The sequence below is a fragment of the Lolium perenne genome, chromosome 1 (genome assembly GCF_019359855.2).
Source record: "Lolium perenne isolate Kyuss_39 chromosome 1, Kyuss_2.0, whole genome shotgun sequence".
Lineage (NCBI taxonomy): Eukaryota > Viridiplantae > Streptophyta > Magnoliopsida > Poales > Poaceae > Lolium > Lolium perenne.
The window spans coordinates 15,456,555-15,471,499 of NC_067244.2; the positions used below are offsets into that span (position 1 = coordinate 15,456,555).

Genomic DNA, 14,945 nt, shown 5'->3' on the forward strand with positions numbered 1-14,945 from the left:
AACTACGGAGTGTTAGAGTAGATATATGTGTATTATATTTTGCCCATATGTTAGGGGCCCTTTTGCATATTGCACATGTACATTGTACTATATATTGTGGCCTTTTGGCCCCCAGTAATACAACACAGATTATTCTCGTATCATGGTATCAGAGCCGTAAGGTTTCTTTTTCACATCGCAGCCGCCGCCGCCGCCCGCCTTGGCAGCTCGCCGCCGCGCCCGGTCGCCGCCGCCGCCTCTCCTTCATCAGCTTCGGCCCGACGCCCCATCCCTGCTCCGATTTCCTTCATCAGCTTCGGCCCGATGCCCCGTCCCTGCTCCGATTTCGCCCGCGTGCGCTGCCGAGCCCGCCGTCCCTGCTCCGATTTCGCCCGCGTGCGCTGCCGAGCCCGCCGTCCCTGCTCCGATTTCCCTGCTCTCGAGCTTCCGCCCGATTTCCCTTCTCCCTGGCTGCCGCGTCAGTCCTTGCTCCGATTTCCCTCTCTCGAGCTGCCGCCCAAGCATCTTCCAATTCCGCTGCCACTTCCCTGATCGCCTTGGCTGCTCGCGTGAAATTCGTCGTGAGATTCGTTTCCGTGCGGTGGCCAGGTCCCGTGCGGTGGCTGCTTCCCCGATCTGCCGCCGATCTTCCCAGGCTGAGCTCCCTGGTCGGTTGACTTCAATCTGAAAAAAAAAAAGAGAAAAAAAAAGTAAAAAAAAAAAAAATCGACAGAGCTATGTCTTCCTCGTCGGGTTATGTTGTGATTCCTCGCTGCCCGGTGACTTTTGATGGCGCGAATTACCCTGATTTCGCTGCCTTTATGCGCGTCCACATGCGCGGTCTTCGTCTTTGGGGTGTGCTTTCTGGCGAGGTCCCTTGTCCGCCGCGCCCCGTTGCTCCTACGGCGCCTACTGCACCGACGCTCGTTTCCCTTGCCCCCGATGCTTCTCAGGAGGACAAGGATGCAGCCAAGACTGTCGCTGATACTGCTCTGGCTGATTATGACCGGAAGGTTCAGGAGTATTCTGCTGCTGTTGCGACCTACCGGCTGGATCTGACTGACTACACTCAGTGGATCGATGATGATGCTCGTGCTGCTGCTGTTCTCACTTCCAGTGTTCTGCCTCAGTATGCTGCCGAGTTCATGAGTCTTCCCACCGCTGCTGCTCAGTGGGCTTTTCTTCGTCAGCGCTATCAGCCGTCTGGGGATGCTCTTTATCTGTCTGTGGTTCGTCAGGAGCATGATCTTCAGCAGGGTGATTCTACTATTGACGAGTTCTATACTCAGAGTGCTGCTATTTGGCGTCAGCTTGATTCTCTTCGTACAGCTGTGTGTGGCACCTGTCCCTGCTGTCTGACTGTGCGCGCGGATCTGGAGTTTCAGCGCGTTTTTGAGTTCTTGTCGCGGCTCCGCATGGAGTTTGAGCCGCGTCGTGCCCAGCTGCTTGCGCGTGGTCGTGTTCCGCTCTCTGAGGTACTCGCTGAGCTGCGCGCAGAGGAGACTCGTCTTCGTGGTGCTGGTCTTCTTGCGATTCCCTCTGCACTTGCTGCTCGTGGTCCTCCTGTGCCGTCTGCTCGTGGTTCTCCTGTGCCGTCCGCTTCGTTGCGGTCTCCAGCACCGCCGTTACTCTCTACTCCGCCAGTCCAGGGCCAGAGTCAGTCTCAGCAGCCTCGTGGTCCTCGTCCTCCCTGCGCCTTCTGTGGCAAGGCTGGCCACGACGTCTCTGGCTGCTGGAGGAGGGACCCCAGCTTACGTCAGCAGTACCTTGATAAGCTTGCTCGCCGGCAGGCTGGTTCTTCAGGATCTTCTGCTATTGCCCAGGCTGGTTCTTCAGGCTCGTCTGCTGTTGCATTGTCTGATCAGGACATTATCCGTGGTCTTCGTGGTCTGCTCGCTGCTACAGGCTCTTCTTCGACGGGTACTGCTGGTTCTGTGTCTGGCTCTTCTGGCACCGCGCGACCACCACCTTCTACACAGTCAGGTACGTCATCCCCGTGGTATACTGGATTCGGAGCTTCTTTTCATATGACTTATGCGTCTTCTATCCTTTCCGCTCTTCGCTCTCTTATTTCTCCTGTCCGTGTTATCACGGCCGATGGTTCCTCTCTTCCCGTTTCCGCCGAGGCACCCTTTCTACTTCATCTTTCTCTCGTTCTCGATGTTTCTCATGTTCCTAGCCTTAAGATGAACCTGTTTTACGCTAGTCGCCCATCGATTTCGGTTGTCGCGTCATTCTTGACGCTGATTCTTGTGCTGTTCGGGATCGCCGTACACGAGCCCTGGTTGGAGCTGGCCCTCGCAGCCTTGAGTCCCCGGGCCTCCGGGAGTTAGACCGGCTTCGCGTTCCTTCCGCCGACACTTCATCCGCCCGCTCTCCTCGCAGCTTGCCGCTTCGTCATCCGGTTCTTTTCAGCGGTGGCATCATCGGCTGGGTCACCTTTGTGGCTCCCGTTTATCGTCATTAGTTCGTCGTGGTCTTCTCGGGGTCCGTCTCGGGAGATGTGTCTTTACATTCGTGTCGTGGTTGTAGGTTAGGCAAACAGATTCAGCTTCCCTATCCTACCAAGCAAGGCCCGTATCTCAGCGACCTTTTGATTTAGTTCATTCTGATGTTTGGGGTCCGGCTCCCTTTGCTTCCAAAGGGGGCCATCGATACTATATTTTGTTTATTGATGACTTTTCCCGGTACACGTGGTTGTTTTTTATGCGCTCTCGCAGTGAGGTGCTTTCTATTTATCAGCGTTTTGTGGCCATGGTTCGTACTCAGTATTCCACTCCCATTCGTGTGTTTCGTGCTGACTCTGCAGGAGAGTATATCTCTCAGCACCTGCGTGGTGTCCTTGCTGAGCAGGGCACGCTTGCCCAGTTCTCGTGTCCCGGCGCCCATGCTTAAAATGGTGTCGCCGAGCGTAAGCATCATCATATTCTTGAGACTACCCGTGCTATGATGATTGCTTCCTCTCTTCCGCCGCATTTCTGGGCGGACGCTGTCTCTACGTCCACTTATCTTATTAACATTCAGCCTTCTGCTGCTCTTCAAGGTGGCATTCCTCTCGAGCGTCTCTCTGGCAGCTTGCCAGACTACTCGACTCTTCGTTTATTTGGTTGCGTTTGCTATGTCCTTCTCCCTCCTCGCGAACGCACCAAACTGACTGCTCAGTCTGTTGAGTGTGTTTTTCTTGGATACAGTGATGAGCATAAGGGCTATCGCTGTTGGGACCCCGTTGGTCGTCGGATGCGCATCTCTCGTGACGTCACGTTTGACGAGACGCGTCCTTTCTATCCTCGTCCCACTTCTGGTACATACCTGGTGGATGATCTCTCTTTTCTTCTCCTTCCTGATGCACCACCCTCCGTCCCTCCTGTTTCTCCTCCTGATGCGCCCCCTCCGACTCCGGTGCCATCTTCGCCTCCTAGTTCTCCTTCCTCTTCTTCTTCTGATTCCGCTGGTCCTCCTTCTCCCTTGTCTCCTTTTCCCTTCCACTATTCTCGGCGTTCTACAGTTCTGGACTCTTCGCCTGATGATCCTTCTCCCTCCTCTTCCGATGAGTTGTCTTCTTCTGATGAGTCTCCTAGTTCTCCACCTCTTCCGTCTGTTCGTCAGCGTCGTGCTCCCAACCGTTTCTCTCCCAGTCAGTACGGTCTCTCTATCGTCTCCGAGCCGACTTCTTATCGGGATGCCGAGTGTCATCCTGAATGGCAGCTTGCCATGGCTGAGGAGATCGCTGCGCTTGAGCGCACTGGCACCTGGGATCTTGTTTCTCCTCCTCCTGGTGTCCGTCCTATCACGTGTAAGTGGGTCTATAAAATTAAGACCCGCTCTGATGGATCTCTTGAGCGCTATAAAGCGCGTCTTGTGGCACGTGGCTTTCAGCAGGAGCACGGCCGTGATTATGATGAGACTTTTGCTCCTGTGGCTCATATGACCACCGTGCGTACTCTTCTTGCTGTTGCTTCTGTTCGACGCTGGTCTGTCTCTCAGCTTGATGTTCAGAACGCTTTTCTTAATGGCGAGTTGAGTGAGGAGGTTTACATGCAGCCTCCTCCTGGGTATTCTGTTCCCGATGGGATGGTTTGTCGTCTTCGACGTTCTCTTTATGGCCTGAAGCAGGCCCCTCGTGCCTGGTTTGAGCGCTTTGCCTCTGTGGTGACTGCTGCTGGTTTCTCTCCTAGTTTTCATGATCCAGCGCTATTTGTTCACACTTCTCCTCGTGGACGCACTCTTCTCCTTCTCTATGTTGATGATATGATCATTACTGGTGATGATCCTGAGTATATTGCCTTTGTCAAGGCTCGTCTTCGTGATCAGTTTCTTATGACCGATCTTGGTCCTCTTCGCTATTTTCTTGGGATTGAGATTTCCTCCACTTCTGCTGGTTTTTATATCTCCCAGGAAAAGTATATTCAGGATCTCCTTACTCGTGCTGCTCTTGTGGATGAGCGCACTGTTGAGACTCCTATGGAGCTTAATGTTAAGCTTCGTCCTACTGATGGTGATCCTCTTCCCGATCCCACACGCTATCGCCATCTTGTTGGGAGTCTTGTTTATCTTGCTGTCACTCGTCCTGATATCTCTTATCCTGTTCATATTCTGAGTCAGTTTGTCTCAGCTCCTACCACCGTTCACTACAGTCATCTTCTTCGTGTCCTCCGTTATCTCCGTGGCACGATTACTCGTCGCCTTTTCTTTCCTAGTTCCAGTTCTCTCCAGCTCCAGTGCTACTCGGATGCTACTTGGGCGAGTGATCCTACGGATCGTCGTTCACTTTCTGCTTACTGTGTGTTTCTTGGTGGTTCGCTTGTTGCTTGGAAGACGAAGAAACAGGTAGCGGTTTCCCGTTCGAGTGTTGAGGCTGAGCTGCGGGCTATGGCTTCGTTGATTGCTGAGGTGACCTGGTTACGGTGGTTGCTTGCAGATTTTGGGGTCTCTGTTACGACACCCACTCCACTTTTGTGTGACAGTACAGGTGCTATCAGTATTGCACGTGATCCGGTCAAGCATGAGCTGACCAAGCATATTGGTGTTGATGCCTTTTATACACGTGCTCAGGTGCATGATCAGGTTGTTGCGCTTCATTATGTGCCTTCAGATTTACAGTTGGCGGATTTAACATGACTTCTTACTCTCCAAACTCAGTGTTGTGGATCCACCCTGAGTTTGAGGGGGGGTGTTAGAGTAGATATGTGTGTATTATATTTTACCCATATGTTAGGGACCCTTTTGCATATTGCACCTGTACATTGTACTATATATTGTGGCCTTTTGGCCCCCAGTAATACAACACAGATTATTCTCGTATCACGGAGGATATCCAAGAAATAGAACCATAGCTTACAGAAACTTGACCCTTGTTCAGTAGGAAAGGACAGTATCAGAACATAACAGTAGATGCAATAATTTGGTTCCAGTATTTCATTAGATGTTATTCTAGAGAGTAGAGACAAACCATGAGTATACTAGAGAGAGGAGACAAACCTCAATCATTTGCTGATGTTCTTCCAGAGAACTCGAGGAGCCGTTTGCCTGCATATTTTTGGCATTTAATTGAGCAGAACATGGGTGATGATGAACTGACGACGATTTATGTGTGGCCAAATGTATTGCATATCTCAGCATTGTTTTCAACAAATACAGTCCTTCTCTTGTTAATATTGGTAGATTATCCTGTTAGGTAAGTTCACTGTTCACGGATGAGAAATACATGAACTTTGTAGTTTATTGTGTCAATTGTGTAACGTTATTATATTTATTGGGACTAACCTGTTAATAGTTGCAAAAGTGCACAAGTTTTTGTGTAGAAAAAAACATGAATATGGAAAGAAAATCCCTCATTATGGCGAAATCTGGAGTTTCCTTAAATATGTCCATGTAGGACACTTTTTAAGGATCGCCCAAGGACACGAAGCTGGCCTCAAATGAAAGAAATTTTAGAGATAGAAGTTGTGGAGAAGTTCAAACTTTCGTTTGACGTAAAGAACACCTCAGACGGGGTTCGTGTTTTAAATGTTTGAATTCCTAGCCAAATGCTCTGCCAAGAGTACAAACTTCTTCTTCAATTGGCAGTTAAGTAGGTCAGTTGGGATAATATTTTAGGGTGCACCAGTAATCGCCAAGCTTGCTTGGCTAAAAGAGCTGAATTAAAACTCTGAATATCCAGGAAACCATGTATGCCTCCTAGGTTATTTAGGATACACATTTTTCACCACACAAACCTGTGCATTTGTTTCTTCTGATCATCATCTCCCCACCATTACTGGAACATTGTTGATATTATCCCTTGACATACTTCTTTGGCTCGCTTGAAGAGAGACATGGAATATACAGGTAAAGCTTGAGGGACAGCTTCTAAAAGAACCCTCTTTTCCACCAAATTCTTCTTCCAACATATATATAATATGCAGTGCCTCAGGGCAATATGTTTGAGAGGGCTGGTTCACTTGTACAGTTGTACTCATGTGCGTGTCCGCCGTAACGAATTTGGTCTCGATCCTACTTGTTTGCAGTTTTGTTCATATTTGACTACCTAGTTAGTTACCAATTGGATTGCACAAGCAACATAAAGCCTCAGACTGTTTAAATCATTATAAATGAGTAGCAGATATCAACATGAAGCTTCAGTTATTAGTGAAATCATCTCACTGTACTGAACAATTTTAGACTGAATTGCATAAGCTGAAGCTGAGCTGAGGTGAACATGGGAGAAAATGATCAGATTTTTGCAGCAAACTCTGATGAACACATGCAAATTGGACATACTGAACATACCAAGACAGTGGTTTTGGTGCTCCGTGCAGAATGCAGCTTTCCTCCTCTCTAAACCAGGCTGAATGAGTACACAGGCAAAGGGCGAACGTGCTTATTTCACTGGCAAAACTGAAGAAACTGTTAATCAGGCGCGAGGGATTTTGTGATAAAAAGAGCTGTTCTAACATTGGGCATAGCTATCTAGTAACTGATAACAGTTTCTCATTTTGGGAGAAAATGAGAAGATTTTTGCTGCAAACTCTGATGAACACATGCGAATTGGACATACTGAACATACCAAGACAGTGGTTTCTGTGCTCCGTGCAGAATGCAGAATGCAGCTTTCCTCCTCTCTAAACCAGGCCTGAATGAAACTGTTAACAGGTGCGATGGATTTTGTGATAAAAAGAGCTGTTCTAACATTGGGCATAGCTATCTTCTAGTAACTCATAACAGACCTAGCTAGCTAAGCTATCATGGGAAGGAAGGCGTGATCCAAACCGGCGGCGTCGGGGTGAAACCATGGTACAGCTGCGGCCCGAGCGCATCAATCTTCTTCACCGTGCCATCCTTGAGGCTGTACACCCCGGCAGGCCGAATGTCAACATAGTCGTCGTCGCCATCATTCCTGTACTTGATGTCCTTGTTGCGCTTGCGCACCGCCGCCTCCCAGAGCTGGTCATCCGTGTAGTAGACGCAGCCGGCCTCGATCTCCGGCCGTCTGATCTTGGGCACACACAGCGAGTTGTTCAGCCCGACGAACACCGCGGCGTCGCCGATGTCCCTCGTCTCCTTCCACTGCCCGTCGTCGCCGAGGACGTGCACCTGAAACGAGCACGTCCACGTCTTGTTCCAGAGGAACCCCCTCTCCTTGGTCCAGCACTTGACCACCACCATCAGCCTCCCGTCCAGCGCCGCCGCCAGGTACTTGTGCGATGACATGCCTTCTCCAACGGTTGCCAGCAGCCTTGGCGCGACGGGCGTGCCCGCGTACGCGCCGGACCCCGCGTCGCGCTCCCACGCCTCCACGACGCCCGAGTAGGAGACGGAGTGGAACCGGCCGTCGTGGTGGATGGCGTCCTCGACGCCGTCACGGGACCGTGCCACCCTCCACGCGCTGCCGTCCTCCACCGCGGCGAAGGCTGGGGCGCCGAAGATTTCGCTCAGGATGAGCATCACTTCATGGTGCCTTCCGGTTCGAGATTGTTTTGACAAAAGTGACCCATTTTGGATATATACCATCGGCTAGGTAATAGCCTTTGGTATATTCGTGGCCATTGATCTCGTAGTTGCATGGTGGAGCATGCCCTTCCACTAGTCTGCTGAACAATGGAGACTGCTGCAACACGTTGATGTCATTGTGTGATCCCGCCATGCCAAAGAAAGAATGCCAAATGCACAGGTCATAATCTGCCACAGCTTCAAGCACCACACTGCAATATCCATGACGCCCTTTGTATATACCTTGCCAAGCAAACGGGCAGTTCTTCCATGCCCAGTGCATGCAATCGATGCTTCCAAGCATTCCAAGAAATCCTCTGACAACATTTTGTGCCATGATCTTTGCAGTCTCGTCCTCAGTTGGCCCTCTCAAGTAGTATTTGCCAAACTTTTCCACCACAGCTCGGCAAAACTTGTACATGCACTCGATCAATGGCAGTAGACTCACTCATGCGAAGGTAGTCGTCCTGTGTATCGGCAGGTGCTCCGTATGCAAGCATCCTCATGGCGGCGGTGCACCTCTGAATCGACGAGAACCCGACAACGCCTACAGCGTCGAGCTTGAGCTTGAAGTAGGGGTCGAACTCTCGAACGCCGTGGAGGATATTCATGAACAGCCCCTTTCTCATCATGTACCGGCGCCGAAAATTGTCGGCATGTGTTGCATCGTCGGTGAAGTAGTCGTTGTGCAGCATGGCATGCCCCTCCATCCTCTGCCGGGGCTTGGACTTCCTTCTCCCCGACCTTGATCCTCCGCGGCGCGGCCTCTTCCTCTTCTCTGCCTCGGCGTCAAGCATGTCCTAGAGGGACGCGATGATCAGCAAATGCTCCCGGAGGTCGTCGTCGAAGGTTTGCTCGTCCTCCAGCAGCAGGGCAACCATCTCATCGTCGCTATCCATGTCTAAAAGCAAAATCAATGGTTAAAATTCTGAGGCAAACGACGCAACGAACAGCGGCCAATCGCGCATACCAGGCAAGTCGTCGTGTTGGAGATATGCTCAAGAGGCAATAATAAAGTGGTTATTATATATCTTTATGTTTATGATAAATGTTTACATACCATGCTATAATTGTATTAACCGAAACATTGATACATGTGTGTTATGTGAACAACAAGGAGTCCCTAGTAAGCCTCTTGTATAACTAGCTTGTTGCTTAATAGATGATCATAGTTTCATGATCATGAACATTGGATGTTATTAATAACAAGGTTATGTAATTTATGAATGATGTAATGGACACACCCAATTAAGCGTAGCATAAGATCACGTCATTAAGTTCATTTCCTATAAGCTTTCGATACATAGTTACCTAGTCCTTCGACCATGAGATCATGTAAATCACTTATACCGGAAGGGTACTTTGATTACATCAAACACCGTTGCGTAAATGGGTGGCTATAAAGGTGGGATTAAGTATTCGGAAAGTATAAGTTGAGGCATATGGATCAAGAGTGTGATATTGTCCATCCCGATGACGGATAGATATACTCTGGGCTCTCTCGGTGGAATGTCGTCTAATTAGCTTGCAAGCATATGAATGGTTCATAAGAGATGACATACCACGGTACGAGTAAAGAGTACTTGTCAGGAGACGAGATTGGACGAGGTATAGAGATACCGATGATCAAACCTCGGACAAGTAAAATATCGTGTGACAAAGGGAATCGGTATCGTATGTAAATGGTTCAATCGATCACTAAGTCATTGTTGAATATGTGGGAGCCATTATGGATCTCCGGATCCCACTATTGGTTATTGGTCGGAGAGAGGTCTCGACCATGTCTGCATAGTTCGCGAACCGTAGGGTGACACACTTAAGGTTTGATGTCGTTTAAGTAGATATGGAATATGGAATGGAGTTCAAAGATTTGTTCGGAGTCTCTGATGGGATCCAGGACATCACGAGGAGTTCCAGAATGGTCCGGAGAATAAGATTCATGTATAGGAAGTCATTTTCCAAGTTTGAAAATGATCGGGTGCATTTATGGAAGGTTCTAGAAGTTTCTAGAAAAGTCTGAAAGAAATCACCATGGAAAGTGGAGTCCCGGAGGGACTCCACCTAGCATGGCCGGCCAGCCTAAGGAGAGGAGTCCCGGCTGGACTCCACCCCATGGTGGCCGGCCACCCCCCCAAGGAAGGGGTGGGAGTCCCACCTTGAGTAGGAGTCCCACCTTGGGTAGGTTTCCCACCTTATGGCAAGTTTTTGTGTTGGGGTCTTATTCGAAGACTTGGACTACAACTCTTGGGGGTTCTATATAATGAGGAGCAAGGGGATGGGCCGGCCACACCAAAGCCCTCTTGGCCGTACCCCCTAGTGGCCGGCGCCCAAGACCCCCCTCTCCCCAAACCCTAGCGCCCCTCCTCCACATATCTCTCCCGCAGCAAATAGGCGAAGCCCTGGCGGAGATCTCCACCACCACCGCCACCACGCCATCGTGCTACCAGGATTCCGAGGAGGATCTACTACTTCCGCTGCCCGCTGGAACGGGGAGAAGGACGTCTTCATCAACATCGAACGTGTGACCGAGTACGGAGGTGCTGCCCGACTGTGGCACCGTCAAGATCTTCTACGCGCTTTTGAAAGCGGCAAGTGATCATCTTCTGCAACAACGAGATCTAATCTCGTAGGCTTTGGAAATCTTCAAGGGTTAGTCTCGTGATCTCCTCGTTGCTACCATCTTCTAGATTGCATCTTGGCTTGGTTTTCGTTCTTGCGGTAGGAATTTTTTTGTTTTCTATGCTACGAATCCCATTAGTGGTATCAGAGCCGTGTCTATGCATAGATTGGTTGCACGAGTAGAACACAATTGTTTTGTGGGTGTTGATGCTTTGTTGTCTTTATTTTGTGTACTTTGCATCTTGCGGCATAGTGGGATGAAGCGGCTCGGGCTAACTTTACATGACACGTTCATGAGATTTGCTCCACGCTCGACATGCAACTTGTATTGCATAAGTGGCTTTGCGGGTGTCTGTCTCTCCCACTATAGTGAAGATCCAATTTACTCTTTCTATTGACAACACTAGTATCACCGTTGTGGCTCATGTTCTTAGGTAGATTGGATCTTACTCGAAAACCCTAAACCACGTAAAATATGCAAACCAAATTAGAGACGTCTAACTTGTTTTTGCAGGGTTTGGTGATGTGATATGGCCATGATGTGATGATGAATATGTATGAGATGATCATTATTGTATTGTGGCAACCGGCAGGAGCCTTATGGTTGTCTTTAAATTTCATGTTGAGTAGTTGTCAACACCCGGATTTTTAAGTCCGAATGCCTATTATGTCATACATCGCAATCCCAGGAATATTGTTGTTGCGAGGCATAATAGTTAAGTATCACAGTCATCATTCATTACAACCCATAAGTCTTACAAACTGGAATCACATGATCCACATTACACGAATAGTTGATCTATTGATCAACAAACAAACACAAGTTCATAGTTCAACATAGCGGAAGCGTAAGATACAAGGACTCTCTAGTCCACAGGCCAACGCTTGACGTCGGAAGGCGCTTAGTTGTCGTAGGCGTCCTGCTGGTCATCTCCTTGTTCATCTTCATACTCTGGCCATTTGAATAGCCAGGGACAAAGCCGTGAGTACGTTGAGTACTCGCAAACTAATTCAAGAAAAAGTGCTAGACATTCTAGTAGGGTTTGCTAAGCTCTAGTTTATTTGCATAAAGCTAGTTTTGGTTCACAAAGTTTTGAGAAAAACTTATTCAAGTGCTAACTAACCCAAGGGGGAACATTAGTGTCATTCCCACCATTCAAGTGGTGATTTCAATTCAATTCACCACAAGTCAATTCACCATCACCTTTCAACATCATTTTCAAAGATATGACATCGGAAACTGTATGGCCTTTCCAACCGTCCGTAACCGTGGACGCGGCTATTCGAATAGGTTTACACTCTGCAGAGGTTGCACACTTGTGCCACAACATTTGATTTCATCCGTCGGGATTTCCCCGAATAATCGTAACACAAGACGCGGATCATCAACCATAACCTTTCACTTACGAATCCTAGTATGAGCACCTCTCCCCATGAGCTTGGCCTCCCAGTGAAGACCAACTGTCAACCTGGGAACTGCACAGGGCTTGGGCCGGACGTTCACCTCATTTCGCATCATATCGTATCGTTTCTTTTGTGGTAGAGGCAGCTTTCGGCATAACCCCGATGACGCTTGTTTAGAGGGAACCCATACTAAGACGCATAAACTTCCAGTTAAGCCCTACCCATAATCAGGTATTGTGGGGGTACTTGAGAATTGGAAAGGTATCGCATTCAAACCAACATCATGTTTTATCAAAAATCACCATCTTCTCTTGGTCATATTCACCTTCAAAAATCATTCAATGGAATGCATCTTCATTCCAAGGTTTCAAAATCCTTTCAAAATCACAAAGTTCCCATCTAGAGTAGTCAAGTTTAGTTCATTAGCACTAGCTCTAATTCATGAGGGGTGCTATCTTGCTTTGCTTGGAAAAGGCTAACTCACTACTCTAATAACCAACTTGTATTTTGACCAAAGTTAACTATAAAAGGAAAGTCATTTGGAAAACAGGTAAAAACTTGGGATGGGTTCACATAAGAAAAGGTAAGACATGGTGCCTTGCCCCAAGGGGCTTTGCACTTTGCAAGGGTAAAAGCTTGCATAGTAATTTAGCTTGCCTTGGTAGTTCTCAAACTGTTCCTCTTCCTCCTCCTGGTAGCAACCTTCTTCTTCGGCGTACTCTCCGGTGCTACCGTCTAAATTTGAATACGAGTATAATTACTCACTAATTCAATGGCTATTCCACACATCACAAATAAACACACAAACTACTCTATGCACACACATAAATAAACTAGGGTGCATGGGTTGTGGGATTTAAATAGGATTTGTATTCTATATGTAAATGATAGTTTCCATAGGGTTCTTGAGAAATAATTTCCTCTCATTGAAATCTTCTTAAGATTTAATTTCTCCAACAATCATGGATGAACTCATCTTGACCTAGATCAAATGTTCATCATCATCATCATTTGGGAGAATGATTTAAATGAGGTGGATCACCTCATACCATTTAAATAACTCTACCTTTGATTTAAAACTCAGGTAATTCATATAAGAGAGTTTGGAACCAGGGGTCCAAACATCCCATGAATTCATGTGAGACAAGTTTAAATGAAGTGTAAGACTTCACACAATTTAACTTTAATAGTTTTGGATAATATCAACTAGTTAAACTAGTCAAAATATCCATTCATTAAACCATGGCATGATCATGCAAAGTGACCACACCATTTTATTGCATAAACAATTAGTGTAAGTCAAAAGTGAGCTATTAGAGTTGGAATTAACTTAATATCTATTTTGGTTGATTTTTAAGAATTATTTGAATAGGGAAAAGTCCCTGGCTTGTTATTTTTGTCACATTAATTCTACAAAGCATTTGACCCTGAGGCCAGTGGCATTGGATAGAGAATTTCAGTGGCTTTCAAACAATATCAAATTCACTAAATTTGGTTTAGCCAATTGGAAACTATTTAATTTCAAAGTTTGGGCAGTATTGAAAATGTTTGGAAAATGTTTAAACGAATTTGAATTAAACAGGCCGGCGGGAAAAGCTAACGGGCTGAAATGGTTTAAACAGGCCCAAGGCCAGCCCACCACGCGTCTGTGCCCGCGTGGGCTGCCTGACAGGGGGTCCCGCATGTCAGCGGCGTTTAAACGCCGAAGCGGTACGGGGCGACGTGGAGCGTAGGATTAGAGAGTAGATCGACGGCTCAGAGCCATCGTCTTCTCCGGCGAGATGCCGAGGTTCTGGCGGCGAGGGCAGGGGGTGGGAGAGCTAACCAGGGCTCCCGCGGTGGCTGGCAGTGTGCGTGATGTCGATGTGGACGACGGCGAAGCTCCTGGCACCGGCGGCGTCTCCTGGATCGGCTCCAATCGACGGCGGCGAGGTGCGGTACTGGCGGGCTCCGGGCTTCAAATTGGAGCAACTCCGGCAAGAATCGAGCGAGTGGTTGGGTGGAGGAGAAGCAGTGGAGGGTGGTGAACGTGGTGGTGTGCTCAGCTTCGTCCAGGGAACGCGGTATTTATAGATGGCCAAGGGTGCGGCTTGGCCGTGAAGAAGTCGACCATGGCGCGGCTTCTCCGGCAAGCGATCGAGCTAGGCGAGGTGGTGGCAGTGTTCTACGGCTCCTGGCGATGCTATAGGCGGCGACAGCGGGGTCGGGCGGTGGCTAAATTGGTCGCATTGCTTCCGTGTCCGTCGCGTCCGCGGCGGACCAGGGTTCTCTTCTCCGGCGACGGCGGTGGCGGGTCGTGGTCGAGGGCGTGTCTGGGAGCGTTGCGGTGTCACGGTGATGCTCAACGTGTTGCAAGCGGGGCCAGGGCGTGCTCGAGGTCGTGGCGCGGCGCGTGTCCAGTGTATGCCCGCGGCGTGCCCACGCGCGACGCGAGCGGCGTTCAGGGCGCCATGGACGCGTGCTTGTCTGGCCTGTGCTGTGTTCCTCCTCGACAACGGCCGATGCTAGGCGATCCAGTAGAGTGAGGTGGAGTGCAGTGGACATGGTGGCCAGTGGTCGGCGATGAAGGAGAGAGGAGGTGGTGCGGCATGGCCGGCATGTGGCCGGCATGGCCATGCCATGCTTGTTCTCTCTCCCTCCCTAGGGTTTCTATGTTGAGGTTAGTGAGAGAGGGGACCAGGGGACCATTTGGGGTTGGTTAGAGTAGGTTAGTTTGAGTAGATCACTATTTGCTATAGTGTAGGAATAGTGTTCAATTTTGGAAAATACAAAAATATCCAAAATGGAAATAATTCAAATGGTGAACCTTTTTGAAAAGTGAGTGTTGAGATAAGTTGTAATTGACCAGAGATGAATGGAGGTAGTGGTGGAAAAATTAGATTTCAAATTTTGGCCAAAATGGCTAAGTGGAGATTGTTGATCTTAATATAAAGTTGCAACTTTGGATGAGCATAGCTAGTGATCAAAGATGAATT

General features: G+C 48.7%; 1 protein-coding gene across 1 annotated transcript; it reads right to left on the reverse strand.

The window, feature by feature from the left end:
* Positions 1-7,200: 7,200 nt before the first annotated feature.
* Positions 7,201-7,902, reverse strand: LOC139831496 (uncharacterized). Its single transcript, XM_071820788.1, has one exon. It carries the CDS (start codon positions 7,900-7,902, stop codon positions 7,201-7,203), a length of 702 nt encoding a protein of 233 aa, XP_071676889.1.
* Between the last annotated feature and the right edge of the window lie 7,043 nt (positions 7,903-14,945).